Raw genomic sequence first — 24,440 nt, forward strand, 5'->3', positions numbered from 1 at the left:
GAGAGGTGCCGGACACAAAGCGCCCGCGCCGGGGGAGGCGCGGATAACAAACACGGCCATTGTGGCGGAATTATTCCCAAACCGCAAAGGTCCGCTCCTCCCTCTCCTCCAAATCGGCCCGGCATCTAAAGGAGGCACCCTAACTAAACTCGGCCCTGCGAGCGGCACAGAGGAGGAAGTTCAGAGCAACATTAATTTTATTAATGTGACATTTCGCAGAACCTGAGTCAAGCCCTCTGGAAACTGAGAGAGCTTGTGCGTTCGGCATCTATAGGATAAAGCCCCCGAGAAGAATTTCCCCTCGACTGGGATCCTGAAGTGAGCATCCTGTCTTCCCGTCTTTCTGTCTGCAGGGAGGAATGAATTCCACTTGAGGAAACTTGAGTGAAAGTGTGGAGGACTTTATGGCTGCACAATTCCTTCCTGCTGGGCATGAACTATGAAAGCAAATCATGGAGAAAAGAAACAAAGGGTGGAGGGGCAGATGCCTGAAAGGTAGACAGAGACACACAGACTGTTTGTACCAGGACTAACTTGGGAAACACTTGGGTTGTGAATATTATCAGCCTCATCGCAGGAAGACATTTAGAACACTAGAACACTAACACAGTTCTTTTTCAATTAATAATATAAAAAATAAAATCATTAATATCGCTAGACAGACCTCAGTATCTGTCTTGCAGAGGGCAAGTATTGATCAAATGGGCAGAGATGCGCTATGGGAAAATTGGACAATTCCAATTTCATTTGTTAGGAGGGTGGTCTAACCTAATTAGGCAACACTCAACTTAATCTTTTTCTTTTTTCAAGATTCAGGCCAGTATTGTCCACACCTAGTTGTGTAGATGCAGGACAATGTTAACTGAAGCTTCTAAGTATAATGAAAAGCAGGTTTTCCTTTCGTGCCCCAAGAGGGATCCTTAAATCACTCTTCCCCCCTCTCATGTTATGAGAACAGAACGTCTTGACAACCCGCAACGAGAGGAATCTGGCGAGAAACTTGCAAAAATTGCAGCGTTATTCTAGGTTGCAATTACCGGCCTATCTGGGATGTGAACACGGGCTCGTACTGTGTGGTTCCCCTCTAAGGATCCTACACGACAACCCTCCTCTACAGAGCAGGACTTACTATGCTTTAGAAAACAGAGATCAAGAAATAGAGCAGATTATAAGAGCAGCACAATAAGTACATCCTTAAAATTCCCGAAAAGCACTTACAGGCCTTCGATGATAATAATAATAATAATAATAATAATAATAATAATAATAAAACAGAAGGTCTGTCACACTCACATTACACATCACGGCAATGTATCGATTCGCCATTGTGTGAGACGGACAGAGGGGACTAAGAGGACAAAGCTAAATTAGTTGTTTCTGAAGTACAATGGATTCAGTGACCGCAAAAGGTTATGAAAGTTTTGATGAGTTTCTTCAAATGCGATGGCTCTGGTGACATCATATCACGGCAGCCGTCGTATTGTCAAACACTGAAAGACACTATATGGACAGGGGAAACCAAACAAAGACGATCGAATTAGACCAGGAGAAGTCAATGCTGATGAACAGCAGGCGAGTCCAGAGAGACTCTCTCGAATTGATAATCAAGATCTGGCGTCTGTACAGGACAGCACGTGATGCGTCTTATTTCAGAGCATTAGAGCCATGCACATGATTAATCGAGTAAATTAGAGGGTGGGGGGGTACTCAAGCTGGCAGAAAGCGTACATTTGTCAACGAGGCCTTTTAAAAATGTCACGCATGTGGTTCAGTGTAAAAAAGGAAGAAGAAACAGCCTCTTTGATAAATAACTGCAATTCCCCCGGACAGTCTCTTAACAGAACTGACGCGCTCACCTCATTTCATTGCAAGACCTGTCAGTCAGGTAACGGCACAGCAGCACAAATGAACAGGGGGGTCGGGGGGGGGGGGTGACAACAAAAACAACAGCAACAACACACACAAAAGCAACAGACTGACAGGGCATGAATGGACACGTTTAACAGGGTTGCGTCTAATTTGAGACCAGAGCGAGAGAAGATACGATGAAGAAGAGATGTTGTGTTGCACAGGAAGGGAAAAAAGAAAGAGAATCTATGTGAAGGACAGAGCTGGACTGAAAACTGCGTCCTCCCATCCTCCCATCCTCCCATCCCACCCTGCGCCTCACTTTCACTCCTCACATTATCGGAGACGTCTCAGCCCAGAGCCGCGGTTTCGAGTCTCCGTGCTGCGGCTTTGATTTTTTTTTTTTTCTCCCTCCCTCACAAATCCCACACAGGCTGCTTTGCAATTCAAATGTCTGTAATCTGGGCTGTAAATGTGGGAAATAATGATTGTAATTATAAGCTGGGCAGGAGAGGTCTCCGTCTAATAGGATTAAAAAAAAAAAAATTGTTACCTTCAGAAATTTTACATATATACAATTACATATATTTGTATTTGCAGCATCTGAGAGTGATCCGAAAGTTAACTAGACAGCGATTTGATCTTTCACAGATCTTTCCAGCTGCGGTGATACGTGCATTAATGAACATTATAAATCTTAGTTTTAGTATTCTACATCTATTTAAATATTAATAACAAGACTATGTCAAATCCAAGTACAACAAAATAGCTTTACATTCAGAATAAAGCATAAAAGTGATCTTTTAGCTGACGAGCCACCTTTATAAAATAGTCAACCGCTCCAGCTGGGTCTGAAGGCACCGCAGCGGCGCCTGAGTTGTATTTAAAAGTAAAGACTTTCAAACAAACAAAACAAAAGCCATTAAACTCATGGAAAGATGCTAAAATAACTTCATCAAAACAGCCGGTACCACTGAAGATGCAGTCCGACTCGCTGATAAGGCGTAATGAGGAGCTTAATGAAATCTATTATCAGGACACGTACTGTCCACCCATTGATGTGGAATTAATTGAGGTCAGTCTCCAGACTACTAACAATCTTTGAATAAGTAATTTTTAAATCAACACCACATCCTTAATGGATTCACCCGCTACTCATTTACAGGGAAGGGGTTCTTTGTTTTATGTTTTTGACTTTCTAGCCCACTGATGAGCGGCCTATATAGCGTCCTAACATCCTTCACTGCCAACTGAAGACACATCTGCTGTCCTGAGTCAAGATAGCTCAGATGTTCTCCTACACCTGGATGTTCTCCACTGTAACCTGTGAATTACAGCACGTCCGTTACTGTCGTGTTATTCGCAGTGAGAACATTGTACGTTTCGGCTCTTCACCTTGAAGGAAGGCATCTACTACATGATAATATTTTAAAACAACGTTTAAGCAAGAGAATTGAGCAAACCAGCAAGTGACACGAGACAAATGACCAAGATGTTCCTCGGGTCTTGTTCCTCGCGAGAGCAGGACTGCGGACAACGATCAGGACAACGATGGACCTGGTCAGTCGTGCTCTTCCGGCCGAAATCCTCCAGCGGACCTCCGAAAAAGTGTCAATCTTTCAGGAGATGGGGGTTGCAGTAGAAAGATGTGTCAAGGGATGACTGGGCGGGGGTGCGGGGATGGGGGCGAGGGGAGTGGGAGGAGCGGGGGGCCACAGAGATGCGTGGTGTTGGGTGACAAGGGGGTGGCAGGGTGAGGCACAGTGAGAGGAAGGAGAGATTAATACCTCTTCTTGACAGGAAAGGGGAAGCCGGAGTGAGAGAAGAAGAGAGACTTCTTGTGTCGCCGAGCCAAGGCCTCGCTGTCGGAGTGCGGGCTGGTCGGGCTGGCGGAGTCAGGGGGTAGGGGGGGGCAGAGGGAAGGAGTGGGAACGAAGGGTGAGAGAGGAAAGAGAGAAAATAGGAAATTTCAGTCAGAAAAGGGGAGAGATAAAACGACAGAATGATGCTCGGCGCACCAGGCGGCATCAGTCAGGTGATCTCGAGGATGATAGATCTGTTTTTTTAACCGTTCTTTTCTTTCATTCCTTCTATTGTTCTTGCCACTGCGGCTGTGACTTTCCACTCCAAGTAGGCACAAGATGATCTGAAACACCTGCAAGTCTTTCTTAATGATATCTGTTTCTGCAGAGGAATTAAATCCGCCTGCCCTGATTGGAGGTGGGAAGAGCAACACAAAAAAGAGATAGACAGACAGACAAACAAACAAACAAACAGACACACACATTGAGGAGCACTCTTGCTTATCAAACCAGAGGAGCTTTTCCAGATCAGCAGGGACACACGCACCCGGGGACACAAATGGAAATTGGGCTTCAAGGCATTCAAGACAGAAAACAGGAGACACTTCTTCACACAGAGAGGCATCACAATCTGAACAAACTCCCCTGCGATGTGGCTGAAGAGACAATTTGGGATCATTCAAAAACAGACTGGATAGGATCCTTGATCACTTAGTTATTAATGGACACCAAACGAGCGCGATGGGGCGAATGGCCTCCTCTCGACTGGACACTTTCTTATGTTCTTATGTTCATCTATCAAGATACAGTCCAGGCAGATAGCAAACCATGCTTCCAAAAACTTTCAAAGAGACAAAGGATTTTACAAACTGATGCCTCGTGTTCAGTTCCACCTTGCTTATTTTTTTACTCTACAGGAAAAAAATATCCAGTGGAAAGGAGAGACATTTCTTTTGTGTTCGACTACACACACTATACCATGTAGTGCTAGGTAGCAGCTGCTGTAAAGTACAGGTAGTATGAGACAGGTAGAATTAAAAAAACTTTTAAACTGATTGGGCTCCTTATTTCATCTCGCCGAGGCTGTGGGGATCCGCAGAGCTTTATTACTAATTCCTTTGAAAGCTGAGGCATGTCTCAGCAGGGAAAATACAGTGTCCTGGAAATAATGGTATGTCTGGCCAAAAGCATCAAAAGAGAGATATTTCTGTAACTGGGTAAAAAAAAAGAGAAAAAAAAAGAACAGTCAGCGAATATAACTTGTCCAGGAGGTATTGATGCGCACCGTGGGAGAAATTGAGGTTATATCACAGTGTGCAATCTGCTTTTGAACTCTCTGAACCTTTGCTTACTTGTACCCCTTCTATCTCGGGGAATAAAGCGCGAGAGGACAGCGTTCAATGCGTCTAAATTACCTGCCCTCGACAAGCAAAGCCCTCTCAGGATCTCAGAGCTGGATATGATATACAATCACCGTACCATGAAAAAACAAACAGAAAACAAGCCCTTATAATACGTGTTATTTTGTCAGTTTCTTCCCCAGTGCTTCCACTTCTGTTTAAAAATCCGGGAAGATGCCCAGGGTGATACTGCCAAAGCATTTTCATAACACCGTGGAGGACATTGGTGCCGGATCAAAAGATTCATAGATGCGCCATCCTCAACAGCTATTTATTGCGAGATTGTGGATTGCTTTGCTGTAAAGGGGCGGGCGGCCCTGTACTGGTCTGAGCCGCGACGGGATGCGTGGCGCTCAATCGTGGTATTGTCATAACATTGTGAAACTGTCAATCACTTCCTGAATCAATGCACGTTTGCCTTGTAATGGAGGTCATTATGAGTCATCCAATTTAAACCGCCAATACAGACTTAAATAGACTACAGCTCAACAAGCCAAGACCGGTGCCAGGGCCCGGACCTTACCACGTCATGAAATAAGATATTCAGCTTTGGAAAACCAGTACAACAAGATAAAACTGGTGATTACAAAGTTTAGGTAAAGGACATTCTGAAATCTGAATACATATGAATGTGGTAAAAAGGTCAACAGACAAGAAATAGACAAGACTCAAGTGGGTGAAAATGTTGAAAGAGAAAAGGAAAGTGCAAAAGAGTTGGAGTCAGGACCCAGATCGATACGTGTCTGAATAAACCCTGCTGATGGCAGTAGTGTTAATCGGAGGTAAACCGTGAAGGAGAGTTAGCTGAACACTACAAACTCTACGGCACACATTCTGGTCAACACAGCTCTCGAGAGACTATGGGAAAAGCCCAAACCTGACTCGTTATTTACCTGGGCACTGGGGAGGAGGGCGGAGAAGAGGACGGTGGGAATGCAAAGTGCCGCCCCCCGGTGCTCGGGAATTCTCCGGAAGAATCCACGAGGTCTGGCATTCCCGGGGAGGTGCCCACCGTCTCCGTCACCACCAGCTCGGGGTCGAGGATGAACAGCTCGTCTTGGGAAATCTCGGTCACATAGTTCAGATGCTCCTGTGTTCGAAAAACGGACGAAACGTGACTATTTCATTAAAGAACATCTGGAGCGGGGGCACGTGTTTTCTGCAGGAAAGTGTAGAACATATTCCAAAATACACGTTAAGGAACAATTTTGATTCTAATGATACCCTTTTGACATTCTTGTGATCCGAACCATGCTTTTGTGTGTGTGTTTATAAGACAGAGCTCTTAGTTCTCCAAGTGTGTGCGTGTGCGTGTGCGTGTGCATGTGCGCGTGCGTGCGTGCGTGCGTGTGTGTGTCAGGGCAGGAAAACCTGTCTCATGGAGGAATCAGATGATACGGAGGAACATTTGCGTACCTGGGCTCGGTCTATCCTGTAAAAGCGATCTGCTGTTGTGGCTGAAAACAAAAGAACAAACGCTTTAGAAGACACGTCTCAGTTTCTGGTCAGACATCATAGAAGGGTGAATATGAAATAATATCAAACAGGTGGAATATCAAAGTTGGTGAGATTTGGCGTTGAAAAGCAGCCCAATATGACGCTTGAGGAGGGGAAATATGTCAGGCAGAGGATATGGTGCTCTAATCCCATTACACCCTCTACAGTACATTGTCTACTCTAGTGGGACCCCATTAGAAACAACAGAATGTGATCATGTGACACAAAAGTACATTAATACACTACAGGGGCCCAAGTGAGCTCCACCACAATTAACTACGCAGCTTTCTAGATATGAGAGAGGGGCTGGGGTAATTAAGTGACCAAACAAGGAGCAATATTTATCACCGATGATGTGTTTAATGAGTCCAAACGACAGGGTAACTTGATAGCGTTTATTGAAAGATTAGTCACTGAGTTTCTTAAGTCACTCCTTTTCTGATTCATCTTCTGCAGCACACACACAAATACACACATACTCCCCCTCTACTAATGATGCCTGAAAAGGCTAATAACTGGAGCTTGATCGGTACCTTTACCAGATTACAAGGTTCCTGTTCTCCATGCATTATTAAGAAAACATTGCTTAATAGAGAAGACTAACTGGAACAAGATTAGGCAGAATGATTGTTAATTGGGGTTTGGAGTCAGAGTAGGTGGGATTTCACTGACTATAATCGCAACCCTGACATCATTAAAGTGGTATCAATGTATCAAAAATTAATTAATCAACTCTTGGATCAGAAGTTGAAAAGAAGCAGGAATAAGCAGAGCCTTAATATACAGCAGGGTTTTCATGCCAGATGTGCCAATTAATTCAACTGAATGTTTGTTTAGAACCGACTTCAATAAACTCCACACTGCTGTATTTTGTTGTTAATGGTTTTTGTTGCCATAATCGTATTCACCAGAGGGTGTACATTACAACCCAACAAGTTCAGAAGGACTCGTTATATTTGTAATAGTTCTTCAAAAACATTGTATTTGTAAAAATACATGATGAAGACCCCATGATGGGTCCGAAGCGTACAATGGCACAAACACCACCGTCCCATAATGGAGCCCAGGGGGACTGATGTTGTCTTCTCTCCTAATCATGAAAAGGCGAGAGAACACAGTGTACGCGGCTCCGGGCAGATCTGCCTGAATCAGCTTCATCACATTTTCTGTGGAGTCGCTGGGGTTTGAGCCGCTCTGTGATGAAGCCTTTCATTAGCCGCACTGAGAGCGGAGGGGATTACGGCACGTCTCACCGGGACGCACAGCAGCCCTGAGATTACTCCCCGGCTCGAGTCGCCACAACGCGGAGGCTGGGCACGGGTTCCCTGATCATCTGCAGACGGACCCAGCAGGTGAACACAGTGGTCCTGGCCCCTTCCATATCCCCCAGTATCCCCCCGCACTCCTGGCAGTGAGTGTGTGCCCACGTGCGTGTCTTGAGTGATACATAATGCATAGAGCAAAAGCTGCAATTATTCTCAGCATCTTTGAATTCCGCATTGCACTTTCCTGGTGACACACGGATTAATCCACAGGCCCTGACGTGTAAGCGTGTGCAACATGCACATTGATATCTATATATATATATATATGTTTATTATTGAAATATTGTTATAATTTCTGTAATGCTTTGGCAATACCAATATACTGCTGTCATGCCAATAAAGCAAATGGAATGGAATTGAAGGGGGAGAGAGGGGAGAGGGGAGAGAGAGGAGAGGGAGCTCAAGGCACATTCAGTCTTTTGGTCATCACCGGAAAAAGAGCTGGGGAAGATTATAACTGGATCTGGATCCAGAGAGGTCCATCACCGCCACCGAGTCTTTCATGTGTGTGTGAGTGACAAGGGCCCGTCACAGTACGACTCGCACGGCTATATTTAAAACACAGAGGTGTTTCTCAGATGGCTCCCCGGTGAGCGAGCCTCCCTTCACTCACCCAGCGAAGGCACAACAGCCCGTCCTTCGGCATAAAACACTGCCGCCGACGAGAGGCAGACTTTACACCAAACCTGACAGCTGGGAGAGAACACCAGCCAGGGAAGGGGTTTAAAAGAAAGTTTACAGTTTCTGTCTGACATCTGCACAGAAAACGCTAGAACTCGCATTACAGAAGATTAATTTTGCAGATGAAAACAATTACATCTCGCCTTCAAATTGTTCAGCGAGGGCCGCTAATTTCGTTTTGGTATTATGCTGGAGACAATCTCCGTCCCCACTCGGAGAGGATTACAACGGGGAATTGGTCGGAGTTTGATTCTCTGCAAAGTGACTTTATTTCCCCTCGTACGTTTTAACTACGCTGCTAATTAACTTTAAGCCCGTGATTTATCTCTCTGAAAGGAATTACTTCTGAGGTGCCCGGCAGGAGAGGACTACAGGGACCGGTGTGGATGTGCCCGTCACGGTCGGACATGGTGTACCGGCCTTTATCTCAAAGCTGCCAAAACATGCTTATTTATTTATTTTCCCTGGCAACATGAATGCATTTTTTCAGATGAAAGGCTCATAAAACTAAATAATCAGATCAAATGCCTAACTGGCTCAAGCTGTATTTAGAGACAATTAAACATTACTTAAAAGGGGACTCTCTTCCTTAAAACATATAATTAAAAAAGAAGAAGTTACATTCCTCAACATTAAATCCTTTCAGCCCAAACGTCTGCCACCAAAGAAACTCGGTCTGCTCCTAAAGTCATAGGACTACGTGACAATACCCCGATCGCTGTCTGCTTTGCCAATCTGGTGAACGATTACAGGAGCTGACATGACTCCCCCCAGGGTGATCTGAAGTTAATCTACCTTCATTCCACAGAAGCTGGAAGTCTTCGGATTTGTCAGGCGTTTAAAAGGGCTGCTACCTGAGGGATGCTTGCTTTTTCCACCTTGCCTCATCCTTCAGTTGGTCATGCTGCCTCGAGTTCCTCCTTTCAGTGGGGGACGTTTAAATGTAGGCCCATCGCAAATAAACGTAGATATAAATATACATAAACTTTCCAAAGCTACGGCCCTACTCTAGGAAAAACTACTGCATCGCCAGCATCCATAAATACAGAGCATCGTCAAATCGGACTGTCATTCTGGTTTCCTTTCTTTAAGAACAACAGTGATGCAGACAGTGTCGGCCCCCGAAGAATGAGCCGAATGCTTCCTGGAGACCTGAATGAAATAAACTGCATACAGTAACCGTCAACAGCTGACGAATGCGCCGCCCTTATCTCTGCCCGTTAATGAAACCACTCGGACGTGACGCACGCAGCGCATTTCCATATTCACGCGCTTCCTTCGGGTCTGGCGTCTCGTGTCAAGAGACGACCCGCTCTGCTGTCACGAGGGCCGGGATTAAACAGAAGCTGCTCCCGCAACTCCGTACTTCCAGACAGGGAGACTTTTATTGGACTGCATGGGGCCCGGAGGCGCCGATAGCATTTCTGAGACCGAACGAGGTACAAAGGAGCTCCGCGGCGGCTCCGGAATAAAAGTCACTGCGGATTATGCAATGGGAGGTGAGAGTTTAAGATTTAGAGGATATCTCTCACGCTTTGAAACATCTCATCTTACGCAGAGAAGATCAGGGGACGTGCTCAGTCTGCTTGTTTGGGGGTAACGTTAAAAAATTGCAATACAAAATTAAAAGGAATTATGTAATGAAAGTAACACAATAACTCAGTGATTCACATGAAAATTGATCAATCCCTCTCTCCCACATAAAGACTTTCAAGAGTTCATAAAAATACGCTCTTACTTTACTGTTAGGATGACACAATGCAATATAATAACATATCTGGGTGTTATGTTTACGAGGTAGGCGTTTATGTGATGCATTATCCTTTCTTTCAGAAGTGTTAAGGCTACCAATCAAACATTTTAATTTAAAATAGCAATAGATTGTTTTAATCGCTATGAGTTGATCTAATTTTGAACAACCGGCGGCGCCTGTGTTGATATTATGAAAAATACAACTTCATAAACATGATATAACTCATGAATTATCTAGGGCGCGGTATAATTAAAGTCAGACTAAGAAAACATTACCCAATAAAACCAGCACGATTCAAACCATTATCGTGTCAAATTATCGTGAGGCGCCCCTCGTGAAGATTGACGAATCATCTAAAAGCGAAGATATTTTTAAATCAGTGAAAAGTTTGTCTTCATTAAGTTTATCTGTCTTACAAGTATATTATTAGATCATAGTTATGGAGCACATTGTAGCGCAGAATCACTTCACCCTGTTTAGTTACACGGGTAACAAGTTTAGGAGTCGGAAAACACCCTTTATGGGTACATTATAAAGTAGCTTTTATACATTCAATTAATTTGACACCACAGTGACCAGCAAGAAGATAAAGACCTGCTTTGTGTCATGAAAACACTTGGGATCCATCAGCTCAAGGTGAAACCACCTCCAGCTAATCCAGAACAGCGCAGGAGTTTAATATTCTCACACAGGAGGAAACCTCTGAACCCGCTGCCGATCACAGCAGCCTTGCGTGTAATAAATCGAGCCCAGATTCTGTACAGGGCACTGACAGGCTGCACTCTCGTTCCTCCCATCAGTCGTTCAAATGCCATCTTTGATGCAACCTGAGCGCATCAACGACTGACAGTGTCACCAGACAGGCCGAGAAGATCGTCCATTAGCTCAGCGCGGAGAGCCTCGAGTCGCATGAACAGTCAATGCTGTAAATGTCGGCAGAACATGAAATGCTTTTAAAACAGAAGGGGAAAACTAAACAAGGGAAGTGTTCACATCTTGCGTTGGGGAGAAAATCACAAATATGAATCTACTTACAGTCGAGGAAACACCACTTGGGAGAGAGCTTCTGGGAGGACAGGTTTTTAGATTTTGCACCGTCACCCTCCTGTAAAGACAAAAGGGATGAGGTCAGCTGTAACTCGCTTCTGTGACAAACAAGGATTAACGCCGTCCTGTCCAGCTGACTGGAAGTTTAATAGGAGCCAGTGCCGCTCACAGAAGACCACCTTTCAATTGTTGGTCAAGAGCAAGAACTCTATGGTCTGCTTGTCCTGGGGGCTTATGCAAAATTATTATTCTTTGCTCTTACAGCATTTCAAAAGTCTTGGTGTTTCCTAATCCCCTGCTGTTCAGCTTCACAGGCATGACTGGGCATGGCTCTACATTTCTTCTCAGCCTTGCCCCCCCAGTTTAATCTCCTTGGCAGAGTAGTTAGCCTCAACCCCACGCCCAAATACACAGACTTCCTGCCGCTCTGTGTATTTTATTAGCAGGATCTCAGCTCTGAAAAGCCAGCGTTCAGAAGTAATGCATCAAGACCTGTCTTTGCCAACTGAAAGATTCATGAATGACTTCTTCTCAGGGAAGAACCAGACAGAGATGATTTGTTTGGTGAGTTTGTGTCAGGCCAGATCCTCTCGTTATAATTTAAAATGTTGGTATGAAGACATTAATTTGAGATCCTTAAATAAAATGTATTCATCTCTCAGCCATGTGTTTATACCGGGCATGCATTTCATGAGCAAGAACATCCAAAAACAAGCAGTCAAAATTATACCCAAGCACACATTTAATCACAGATTCGATTGACAGCCGTTGCCAAGATTAAAAAAAGAAGGGACATAAAAAGGAAGCCACAGATTTCTCGTGTCTAAATATACCATGATCCATTCGCACAATCAGGTCCGAGTCTCGTAACGGCACGCCAACTTCCATCCACAAATCACAGGGACTGTCTACATGCATTCACTGTACAGAGACACAAGACTCATGCTTTCCACAAGACACAGCATGCGGAGGCGGCTCGAGGAACAAGGAGAAAGTCTCTTATTCACTATAAAACACAGTGGATCGGTGCTAATTGGGGCCACTGTGACAAAAAGGCATCAGATGTCCTGACAACCAGCAGAAACTGTTCGGCCTGTCTGGGGGTCTATTACTGGGGCCGGAGCTTTGTACCGGACTGTACACACAGGCCGTGCACAATCACACAGACTGCTACGGTGAGAGCAGGCACTTGTCTCCTTAAAAATAAATGGGGAGCTAATATGTAGTGGAGGTGAGAGTGGGAGTGTGAAGGAACTTATTATTATTGGTGCTGCTTAAGGATTCAGGGTTTATGGGGGACAAACCATCTCTAACAGCTGATCTGTTTTTATGTCACTAGTATCTCTGGCGCTGCTGGACCCATGCATTGGATTTCTGTCTCAGTTGGTATTTTTTAGGCCGTTTGATCTCTACGGTGCTTCTTAACTTCAAGAGAGTTTCTGAGCCACACTTGTTCCCACAATAACACGACGTCCACGTCAACTCGTACAAACCTGAAGGCCCAGCCGCTGGAATGACGGTTGAAAGAAGATGAAATCCTGTGAGAGAGTGTGGTGTTATGGGAGGGGGGGAAACAAAAACACACCCTGATTTTCATATATTTTATTTCAGTGTCCTTTTTTGGTTGGGGGGACAGTTAAGAAACTGAGTTTTTGAAGAGGTAAATAGAGAATTTAACCTGGATAGATGTGATTCAATGACAACTCTCACGTGATGAACGGAGGCTGATTAGGTTTAAAATGAACGGTCATCAGTGTTGCATAATAAAAACATGTCAAATCGACCGACTTAAGGGTGTATTTTCCACAATCTACCATTCAGAAACAGTTTCCAAGGATTTTGATTGGGGGGGGGGGGAGAATAAAGCGGAGAATAATCAGTTGACTCCGCTGCTGCAGCACAGACTGTGCCTCTTAAATTGTGCATTGATTTCACGCACTAGTTAATGCCTGAATACAAAATATATATATAAATAAATAAACTAAACCAAACATGTGAGCTTTATGGCCAAATTCCAGCCCTTGAACCACATTTAGGAAAGAAGCGGATGCAGTGGTTGTAACCGAAATCAGGATCTCAGGATGGGCAGGAAGGGGAATATGTTGTGTCGCTGCATGCAGCAGACCTGGGTTGGTGTCCAGTGCGTGACAGTCAGATCGCTGGCAATCCTTACCTCCTGCAGCCTCTCTATGTGAGAGCGACACGTTTCCAGGTCGCTGTCCCCGGGGACCACGATAAGACCCAATGGGATGGCTGCAAGACAAGTGATCAACAACATTAATTTACCACAGCAAAGATTTCTAAGGGATAGAGTTCAAATCCATAATCATATTCACCACAACAACACAAAGGATTTCACTGCAGTACAGTGTTTCCCCCAAAGACTTCAAGCCTCAATTAATCTAACATGTTGCATCTCTTACTCGTAGCAGAAATATAAGAGTGAGGTGTGAAGGTGTGCAATGTGTCCCTTCTTTGCGAGGAAGAATGCACTGGTTACGAGTCAGGAAGAAATGTGGCGACTGATCCACAGCACAGCTCTGTGAACCCGCACGGACACAGGGAGCATACAGGGAGTGTCACACATGCTCAAGAGGATCTCATTATGAGTCGCGGCAGCGCTCTGTGACCGGGTCTGTTCCTTTGAGAGACAACACTGTCGTCCTGTCAGAAAACCCCAGCACTGTGGAGTAACGAGAGAGAGGGAGTTTGAGCCTTCATCTTTGGTATGACTGAATATACCAGAAAGAACGGTTGGGTGGCATGTCTGTCTGTCTGTCTACCTTCCTATGTAACCAGAGACAAGAGGGAATCGGGTCCTGACTAACCAGAGACAGATGCAGACAGAGGGAGGGGGAAACTGTTTCCGGCTCGAGAACCAAGAGAAATAACTTGGCACTTAAAACCAATATTTAAACGAAGCCGCCATCATTTTGCACGGAGCCATCAAAGCAACCCGGGGCTGGAAACGCGAAGCCGAGCCAGATCTGCCGTGGTGTGCAAGCGCCGGGGAACGGGGGGGGAAGCTTCATTAGCAATTAGAGGTAAAACGCCTAATCGAGCGCCCGTATTTACAACGGATAATTACAACTTCAAAAGAACACCTTTGTTTAGCTTTCTAATCAAATTAATATCGCCTCTTCATTTCAGAGTAACAAAGAAGAAATGGGAACAGCACACAAACAAACAGGAGAGTTTTACAGGGATCCGAAGGCAGCTTGGCCGGAGTTAGAAATCACGTCTGGTTTGACGAGTCGCCCGAGTTTCAAGCAGCGAGACGGACTGGCGTGGAAGCGTCGGCAGGAGTCCGGGGCTGAAGCATGCATCGTTGCTAGGAAACTGGGGAACGGGCAGTTTTCTCATTCGATTCAGATCATCTGCGTTTCCTCTCTCGCAACACCACGGCTCTCTTTTAAAGGTGGATGAAATGCCTTCACCTTCTTCCCAGACGCTGGTTTTGTGATCGGAGAGAAGTGGTTATGCGGCATCGATAGCACTGGCCACATCTGATTGATATCTGCCCTTTTCAAACATTTCAATCCGAGCCAGAAACATACATAACATAAGTAGGACAGACTAAACCCGAAACAGCTGCGTCCGCAAACAAACAGCCCTCGGGGTCTCCAGACAAGGAGTCTGACGGCCAGCGGCGACTGAAACTGCCGAGCAGACGTCTCTTTCACTCGCCGGAAAGGGCACGTCCAGAGGAACCAGCCCGTGTTTTAGTTCTGCAGCGACAGCAGTAAAGTAATAAATGATACGCCTGGATATCCGCTAGAAGGCAAAACACACATTACCTAGAGCTCGTCGTCTTAATTTTGGATGCACACGTCAATAGATATCCAAACCAAAACTTAAACACATTCTCTGTGGCATTAGGATCGTAATTTATACTGTGAATGGGTGGCATCTATTGAAATTCTATTATATTGCTATTTTGATAGGATGATTGAAGAATGGGGGTATTTTGAAGCTGTTGTCTTTGGTTTTCTCAATCCCATGGTTGTAGGAGTCTGTTGAGACAATCTAGGCCAGGCCATTCGTTTGAGACGTCTCTCTGTTTGGTGGTGAGCTCTGACTTCATCGTAAAAGCGCAGAAAAGGCTCTCCTATCCTCGAGACAGCAATGCGACAGGCCGGCAAGGCGGCTGCCACACACTCGCTAAACTACAGCTGGAGAGAAAGCAGAGATAAATGTGGAGTTTGTAGATTGAGGATCCTGTGAGAATAAGGGCCGGAGAGACCAAACTAAACTGCAAACTACAACGTTGTGCTTTTACTGACATCTAGTGTCCATTTTCCTGTCGCCAAAATGCTTCTGATGAACTGGGCGCAGATGCACATTCGCAGTCGAACGTTTTTGTTTTTTCCTCTCCCGTTGTTGTTGATGTTGGTTGTTTTCTTATATAAGACCCGATGTCAGAACGCATCATTATGTAATGACTGCAAAACGCCCGACAGGGTTTGTGTTTTGATGGGGTAATATAATTGGCACAGGCAGGTACTAAGACTAAAAGGCTTTTTTTATTTGTATGAATACAAACTAAAAGTATGAATCTGACGCCGACAAGAATGATTGTACAGGTGCATATTCCCTAGCGGACGTATTTGATTTAATTACTTCCATTACATGAACACATTATTGCCTCAATTAAAGGGGTACGATATACAGCTAATGAATGGAACAACACAGAAGTTTTTTTTGTGTTTTTTTAATAACTGTTAATTTGATTTAGAATAATTATATTTAATTCATTGTACACAGATCCTCGTGCTTTTACCACAGTAAGTTTTTTTGGCAAAAGTATCAATGTATTGTCCGTGCTTAACACACACAATCCCAGTATTTCTAAACACACGTTTTTATGGAGTTTGTTAGACTTTTTGCTTGTTTATTGGCAAAAATGTGCATCAAACGACTACAGTCACAGAAGAACAGTACGAAAAAAGATGAGAAATAAATATAACCGTATGCTTTGTGGGCAATAAGAGAACCTCTGTAATTGTGTTCCTAGGAAATTTAGGTTCAACAGGAAAAAACAATAATACTGTAGTGGCAGTGTTTTATTGAGTGTATTTTATTTCTGTACTAATTTTGGGCTGTATTATAATTGTGGTTGCACTGTAATCGGACATGCTAATGAACTGCGCCAGCATCTCCTTGAGATTATAGAAAACAGTGTTTATCTGTAGGCAGAGGTGGTCCTTTTGAACTTATACCACACATCTTACAAGTCTTGTGTGGAGTTTATACCAATGTGTTTGTTTCCTGCTGCTCCAGCAAAGTCTATAGGTCACTGCATTTCAACATATTGTAGCTGTGGAAGACTGTCTTCTCTGCCCACATTGAGTCAAAATTAAAATAAAGAACTCCCTGCCACTATACATATATTATTTTTAAATGTATGTATATAAAAACACAGTGATGTTGGCACAGCACAGGAAAGTGCCACGATCTACTAGTTTACTTCATCAGCACCTATCCGAGGCATATGCAAAACGAGGAATCTGCAGCATTAAAAGGCACAATCATTGAACCAAATTGGCCGACGCTGTTGAACCAGAAAACTAAAACCTGGGCTGCAGATGGCAGGTCTCTAAACTCAGAGTATCAATTAGTGACAATTTCCAGCAGTTCTGTCATTACGCATTGCTGTGCCCTTGATGTCTGGCCAGTCACCCCAGAACGCATCCCGCGCAGCGAGCCAGCAGCTGCCGAGACAGAGCGATTTCTGAGCCAGCATCCCTCCCCAGACGCGAGATTGAAAGCCGTCAATCTGTGCGAGGTAGTTGTTAAATGCCACATAAATCAGCCATTCCTCCTTGTCCATACGAAATTAGCTGAGATAATTAATGGCTCCCTATCTTTGAAGAACAGACTGGAACAAGCTGTGTGCTTTGATGGTCCCGACAAAATATATATTTATATTCATTTGAGTCTTGATGACAAACAGCGAGTGATTAAATCCCAGCCGAGATTAAAGATCGTTTTCATATCCACCCGCAGACATTAGCCCCTGGAAACAGTTTGTACTTGTGGGTCAGTGACAAGATATTCGAAATTCAGATCTTGCTTTCATATAAGCAATCTGGTTCCCCACAGTCAAGGTCAGAAAAGTATTGGTCCGGTGGGAAACATGTAGTTCAAAAAAACAACCAGAAATGACGCCACCAAGATACATAAGAATACAGCTACAGGAATTTGTATTTTATCTCGTTTACTCTACTAGATAATTCACTTTCTCATCTCCTTGCTGCTGGATCGTATAATTATACTGCCTGGAGGGGAGGCAGCCATTAGGTCATGCCTTGAGCCGTGGACCCCCAGAGATTTATTTTCTCCTATAACAATCTGCCATCCAGAGGAGTTTGTGTTTTTCTCTCCTCCGTGCCTAATGGTTCATTTGATCAATTGTTTATTTTTGTTGTGTTTATCACTCTATAAAGCGCTCTGTGGCTACCTTGCGAAGGGCGCTATACAAATAAAAATCGATTAGTCGATTGCAATGAAATAAAGACAGTTCTCCAGATGTTTTCACTGAACTTGATGTGTCACTTCAGAGCCTAATTTGTCTTTCATTGACAATTCTATAATATTGCAGAGATTTCGGGCACGGGTCACTGTTCTACATCTCTCGCAGAGTTCCTGAGACGCGGGAGCGAAGTTCACATCCAAAAGTTTCAGAAGGAGACCAAACATGGAGATGCAACATTAAAAGCCAAAGCCCTTATTTTGGGATGTTCCTTCAGACAACAAAGACACATTTCAGAGCTTCACAGGGTCCTCAGTCAGAGGTCATGAGACACACAAGAGGCATCTAAAACCAAACCCATTTCTCCACTGGAAGACATGTTATAAAAAGTGTGTAAACTGTGTTGTTCTGTACCGTGGTAAAGCACGACCTCCCTGTACTATAGTAAACATTGCATTGCCCACTGTAAATAAAAAGCAGTCATACTCACAGGCCTCCTTCAGCTTCTCCTTGTCGTAATGCAAGGCTTCGTAGTCGTGCATGCTGATGCGGTTCACCCGGATGCGCAGTCTATCGGGGATGGGCATCTGGCTGCAAGGAAGCGACAGACCGGGTTTACTGGTGCTGGGGGGCACTGGGACGGTGGGGGGCAGGGGGTGGAGGGTGAGTGGGTCGGCAGTGTCTCAGCTCCAGTCGTCGGACCTCGCTTTCTGATCCAGCCAGTGCCCCCTTATCAGTCGTTTTGAAATAGAGAACTGCATAACCCCATCGTCACACGCAACCTCGCCCCAATCTAGGCCCCATGAGAGATCCGCATGCAGAGTCTGGTTATCAGCGTCTGGCTCTGGTTGGATCGGAAAACCTGCACAGGGAGCCGCGGCAGACTGGAGGTGAGAACCCCTTGACGACGGCGATATGAGAAACCACAGGGGTGCAGGACAAAAGCATTCTCCAGAGGATGGGGTGTATCTTGGCCTACTGCGCTCGGGTCAGGTGGATCAGACTTCACACTGGGGAAGGGTACACCGGGCCAGGAGGCCCCCCCGGATGCCCAGCTCTCCTGCGCTCGTCCGGTTTTTAATATGTTCTGAAACGCCAGATGTGTCCCAGTGTGAATCACTTTTCCTACAGACATGCTTTAAAGCTTTTCTGGCTTTCTGATCCAAAACATTACAAGTTCCAGTCTGAGAAAACTGTGGAGGCTGATAAAGGCAGGACTATCCACACCTCAGCTGAGGGCAGGACTGAACCAGACACCGCAAAGCAACACGAGAAACAGGTCCGGCCCGTCAAGGACTTTAAACGTGGCCGTCACCTTCGCATCGGCAGGTGCTCAACTGGTAGTTCAACTCTTTATCTGAGTGGACGTGCATGTGCTTTACATCTGTCCGCCTCTCATATGTGCATTTGGGGGGGAAAAAAAACGAAATAAGTGCTCAATTTGGAGAGAAAAAAAGAAAAAAGATGAGACGTTTGACATTGATAACGTACGGGAGTAACTTGCAGCTTAAGGAAAGCGCTTCCCCAGCCGATGGCAAGCGAAAGTTGGGGTTCAGAGTCGGACATTTCTCAGGGTGCAGACTGAAAATGTAAGTATACGTAGAAGGTTACTGGACACATCAAATAAATTCCTAATCTCTATGAAAAACCCAAACAACCTGCAAACAAGCTGAAGACATAAAGTTCAACTGAGCACATGAAGTCATTGGATTATGACGCTATAAAACCCAAAGCAAACCGCCATCACCGGCCGACTAACGACACCAAAATGAAGATCTGACGGGGAGGCGCCGGTGTCCGGGCTGTTAACGCGTGGAAACCGGGCCCCCGACATGTGTAGAGACTTTATATTCATGTAACAGTCACATCTGCCAATACCCCACTTAAAGCTGGTTTGCAAAGGCAGTCGAGGATGAAATTGGCAAGATGCACAAATGGGAAAAAAACACAATTTATCATATGCACAAAAAAAAAGAAATAAAGAAAGCTACCCACACTGAAAAGAATCTATTTAAAGGAATAAATAGATCCCTACAATGGAATACGTCTCACGGAAAAGTCACACAAATAAAAAATGCAGTTTCCCCCCCCATCCCTCCCCACACACACACAAGCAGACATAAAAGTGCATACTACCACTGTGGGCAACACAAGAAGGCTGAAGTACGACAAATTAGAATATAAGCATTCAAATTGTGGTTCTTCGCCTCAGATGCAAAAATGGATCAGAATTATGCAACATGGGACGTAAACTGTGCAGGGGAGACAATTTGCTCATGTGTTACCGCCGGCACATTATGGTGACTCTGAGCAGCGTTTGGACAGGCTCTGTCAAGACGGATAAACCTGCACATTGCGTATCTATTTGTTTTGTCCCGCAGGTTCGTCTTTCTCAGCCCTTAAGCCAGCCTGTAAATCCAATAAATCCTACCTTGTCCAAACTGTCACGTATCGCACCCGCAAGGCAGTGAAAAAAAAAAACGGTGGTAGGAAATTTTAAAAATGACATTTGTTAATTGGAAAATAATTTAAATGTATATATCTGTACGATGCCATTGCTCTATTTCACAGCCCACATCTCATCAGCGTGATAAAAGGTGAAAAGCTTCATATGAAGAAGATAAAACGTGCTCTGTCCTTCAGCTATCACGCTCAATATCAGCTACTTTGAAAACCAGTTCATAAGGTTAGCTTGGAATATTGGAGACTATTACAATCATTAGAATACTAATTAAGGGGAGATTTTAGTCCAATTACTAGTTCATTACTTTTGTGTAATTGTCAGTAATTTACTCTTGCTCTGATAACCTTATAATCACTTCGGCTAATTGTACAATACAGCTCTGACATGTGACACCCCTGTGATTTTTTTTTCTTACACCAAAATCAAAGTTCAATATTTTATTCTTCCAGTTTTGTGACGCCTAGTTTAAGACGCACCCTGGGCTGGGGGGAAGGGGAATTGATATAGAGAATACCTGGCCGTGTTTTTACAGTTCTCGTCCGGCTAACCTATTGATTCATCTTTAAAGGCGGGCGAAACGCAAGGCCACACTTACTCGTTGAGCAGGGGGATGGAGGTCCTCCTCTTGGTCTTCTGGACCATGTTGGCCTGGTTCCTCAGGGAGATGCGAATAGTGGAGGGAGCCAGTTTACAGGGCTCCCCGTCTACCTGCATGGGTATCGGCTTGAACGTGGTTAGAGTCACCTCCCGGCACTGATTCAACCTCTCCCCGTGGCCCCCCACCTGCAGAGCGGCCTGCCAATCACAGAAACACAAGGCACCAACATGTTGAAACCTCAGGTGGTCATCTACCGTGTCACAACCATCGCAGCTCTGGAACCGGCACGCATTGCAAATAACCGGATATCACACTGCGCTTCATGGACCAGAGCCCCCCCGTCTTCACAGTACAGCACATCTGTACAGCAGACCATGGGGAGGTGAAACAGCTGGAACTCTCAACACAGGTTTCGGGCATGTGTTTGTATGCCAAAGAGTCCTTAAGTCACAAGTTTCAACGTCTGCCGGACAAAATGAACGTCCTCGTCTTACAAATTTGAAACACTTGCGATGGAAACCAAGCGGTAAAGTCCGTACCAGCGACGTCATGGTGAAGCCGATCACCTCGATGCAGCCGTCGTCGTGTCGCTGCGGCTCGAAGTCGTGGTGTTCGCCGGGGTTACCCCAGGGCATGGTGCCGGCACAGTACCTGTCGCACAAAGAAATGGGACTCTTCACTCGAGACTTACCAGCGTCAGTGCAGAGTGAAATGAGTTCACCCTGCTCAAGCATGCATCAAATGAATTGGTTTATAAGTTTGCTTCTGAAAAACTACTGCAATTATACATATTTGACTAAAACCAAATGGTAGATTTGCACAATGTGACAGTGAGTGACATTTTGCCAACGTCTCTCAAAAGCATTTCACACGACATACATTTCACAGCTTAATGACCTATTAAAGGTGAAGCACTAGTCGAACGCCTTACCTGGGGATGTTAAGAAACACTAAACACTGCAGTTTCAAGTCCTGGATCTTTGACGTGAGATCTGAACCGTCGCACTAATGAAGCAGAATCGAAGAGAAAGGGAAGTTACTTAGACATCCTGGAACCATTGGAGACACTGCACGACTTGAAAGACACTTCTGAAGGTTACATGGGCCAATTAAGTGCCAATGAAGAATTACAGTTTCATATAACACGGCTTAACCCAGTAATGGGATGTCCAAGTGGTATCATGTCACATACAAAATGCACAAAATGTGTAACCCCGATCGATAAATGTCCAAAGCCAGTGCAGGTTTTCAAGTAAAAGATAAATCTGAGAAAAACACTCTTCTCTCACAGCAGCCATTTACCATAGAGTCTCTTAGCTATTCCATAGAATAAAACACTTTCTACTCAAGAAAATTGACTGAACAGCACAGGTAAAATGCTTAATTCCACAGTGTACAATATCTACTCTGTCTACCATTAACACTGGTCATATCTAACAAACTGACTTGTACTAACACACAATGACAATATTGTTTCCCTCTCCTGAACAAAAGTAGAACATTGCAACATATCCGGTACCTTTTAAACTGAAACACAGATGAAAAGATAAGCACTTCTCTTAGAGTCACACAATTTTAAAAGCTGCCATACCCATAAAACTCAGAGGACTGTAATTTGTACTTCTACTTACCACTACTTTGATGTGCTTGGCTAAATCTTTGGAGCTGCCCATTAAAAAGTCAGAAAAGGCCGTCTGCAAAAAACAAACAAACCAAACAAAGGGAAGAAAAGTTTATTCATATTAGAGGGGGAACAAAAAGGTTCGGACTGGAGCTTCATGCACATCTCATCAAATCTTCCCAAAAACAACTGCCACACTTACCCCGGCGTAAAACATCTTATTTCTGAACCGGCTGTTAAACCTCTCGGGATTGGCTTCTAAAAAAAACGAGACATGATTTCAGATTGTGTCGCCCGGACTGATTCACACGCCAATAACTCTGTCAGGGATGTGGACGTACAGTTCAGAGACCCGTCTCTCAGATACAGAGATAAGGGGCTGCGGGGGATCAAATACGATCTTCAGCAAAAAGCTGCATCCATTTTAGAAAGGCAATGATCTTGTCAGTCAGTGCCCAGGCTTTACCAGAAGTAAATAAAGCAGGTGCTCAGTGCGTCCAGGAGATTTATTTTATAATTGTGAAGTTTCTGGAAGGCAGAAATAGTTAAAAGAAAATAGATGATAAAGTCTTTATCCAAGGAGGTGAACTATATTCTGTCATTAGTGTGAAACTGATTCACAAACAAAAACTTTCTTGCATTCATGTAATCACCTATGGAAATATATAGATAGATAGGTAGATAGAGAGAGATTTAGTTTCCAGACACAAAAGCGCTTCGGCTCAAACGTTAAAGCACAAACCTCGCGATTCGTGGAACTCCAGGGTCACGTGTGCATCAAAGCCCAGACTGAAGTAGTTATTGAAGACGTCCAGAGGAAGCTGTGGACAGAGTGAACAGTCGGCACAGGACACATTTCCACACAGTATTTATCAGAACAGTGGCTTGTACCGGCGTATTAATGAATGACTACACTTAATTTAACCGACGTGAACACATCGCTGAAATGACAAAGGTGGGGCGAAGGGACTACACCAGGATAAGATCGCTCTCCACACTGGCCGACGTGACGGAAAAGCTCGATCTCCAGCGCACTTTGACTTAATCATGCTTGGGCTCTCTTAGAAAGTTGTTGTTTGTTGTGTAGAGCCAGCAAAACTGAGCGCACAACTAATAAGTGTCATGCAGAACTGGACCGGAGTGACATGTCAGGGACTAATTAGTGCTCTGCTGTCCACTAGATGCAGTGAAAAAACACACGCTGTCCGGCGGCAACGAGCGCTCATCTCCAGCTCTTCACACCCTTCTCTCCCTTCTCCTGCCAATTTGAGAGAACCCAGGAGGACATATTAATTGTTGGTGGGGGGGTTCTAGCACAAATCCGTCACTGGCATTCGCCCCTTCCTCCCACTGTCTTTCACTGCATCGCCGCAAAACCCCAACGCCCCATCGGGGTGGCTGTGCTGTAAAGCCGAGGGCAGCGAGGGGTCGAGGACGTCTCTCAGTGGGACGTCTCCCAGGTGCACGTCTGTCCCGGGGAGAAGCGGGCCGATCGTTACCGCAATATTCCCCCAGAACCTTTCAATGAACACCCCATGACCAGGAAAATCCCTTTAATCTCCTCGTCCCTCTGGCAGCCGACAGATAAGCCTTATCGCTCTTCCCAGATATTAAGCAATTTCCTGACAATCCTGCGACTGCATTTGGAGAGCGGCTCCTTTTTCCGAGCTTTGAGTTACACTCTGTGGCCCGAGATACAGTTTTTTCGGTAAGTGACACAGGTTTTAAACTCATTTTTCATTTTCTTTCAAATTTTTTCTTTAGATCGACAAATTATGCCACTTTCACTAGCCTGCTAAATACAATTGCACAACCACATCATTGAGTAAAGGGTTCAAAGTACGCAGGTCCACAGAAGGAAGTCTGTGAGGAAAACTAATCGCTGAGACTTTGGACGCTGACGCAGTGTCCCCGCGGGGTCGGCCGCGCTCT

General features: G+C 44.8%; 1 protein-coding gene across 5 annotated transcripts in view; it reads right to left on the minus strand.

Moving 5' to 3' along the window:
- dgkza (diacylglycerol kinase, zeta a) overlaps positions 1-24,440 on the minus strand; it is a 147,402-nt gene that overhangs the window by 28,930 nt on the left and 94,032 nt on the right. For 4 of the 5 annotated variants that reach the window (XM_066700619.1, XM_066700620.1, XM_066700615.1 and 1 more), the window contains 12 exons: positions 23,251-23,329; positions 22,711-22,766; positions 22,519-22,581; positions 21,819-21,892; positions 21,427-21,538; positions 20,885-21,084; positions 18,316-18,416; positions 13,527-13,606; positions 12,847-12,891; positions 11,342-11,411; positions 6,467-6,507; positions 5,944-6,140 (listed from right to left, as the gene is read on the minus strand). In XM_066700619.1, coding sequence (XP_066556716.1) covers positions 5,944-6,140; positions 6,467-6,507; positions 11,342-11,411; positions 12,847-12,891; positions 13,527-13,606; positions 18,316-18,416; positions 20,885-21,084; positions 21,427-21,538; positions 21,819-21,892; positions 22,519-22,581; positions 22,711-22,766; positions 23,251-23,329 — 1,118 coding nt within the window. The remainder of the gene's footprint in view (positions 1-5,943; positions 6,141-6,466; positions 6,508-11,341; positions 11,412-12,846; positions 12,892-13,526; positions 13,607-18,315; positions 18,417-20,884; positions 21,085-21,426; positions 21,539-21,818; positions 21,893-22,518; positions 22,582-22,710; positions 22,767-23,250; positions 23,330-24,440) is intronic. The other variant, XM_066700617.1, reaches the window with a different exon arrangement.

Source organism: Amia ocellicauda, chromosome 4, assembly GCF_036373705.1.
Source record: "Amia ocellicauda isolate fAmiCal2 chromosome 4, fAmiCal2.hap1, whole genome shotgun sequence".
Taxonomy (NCBI): Eukaryota; Metazoa; Chordata; class Actinopteri; order Amiiformes; family Amiidae; genus Amia; species Amia ocellicauda.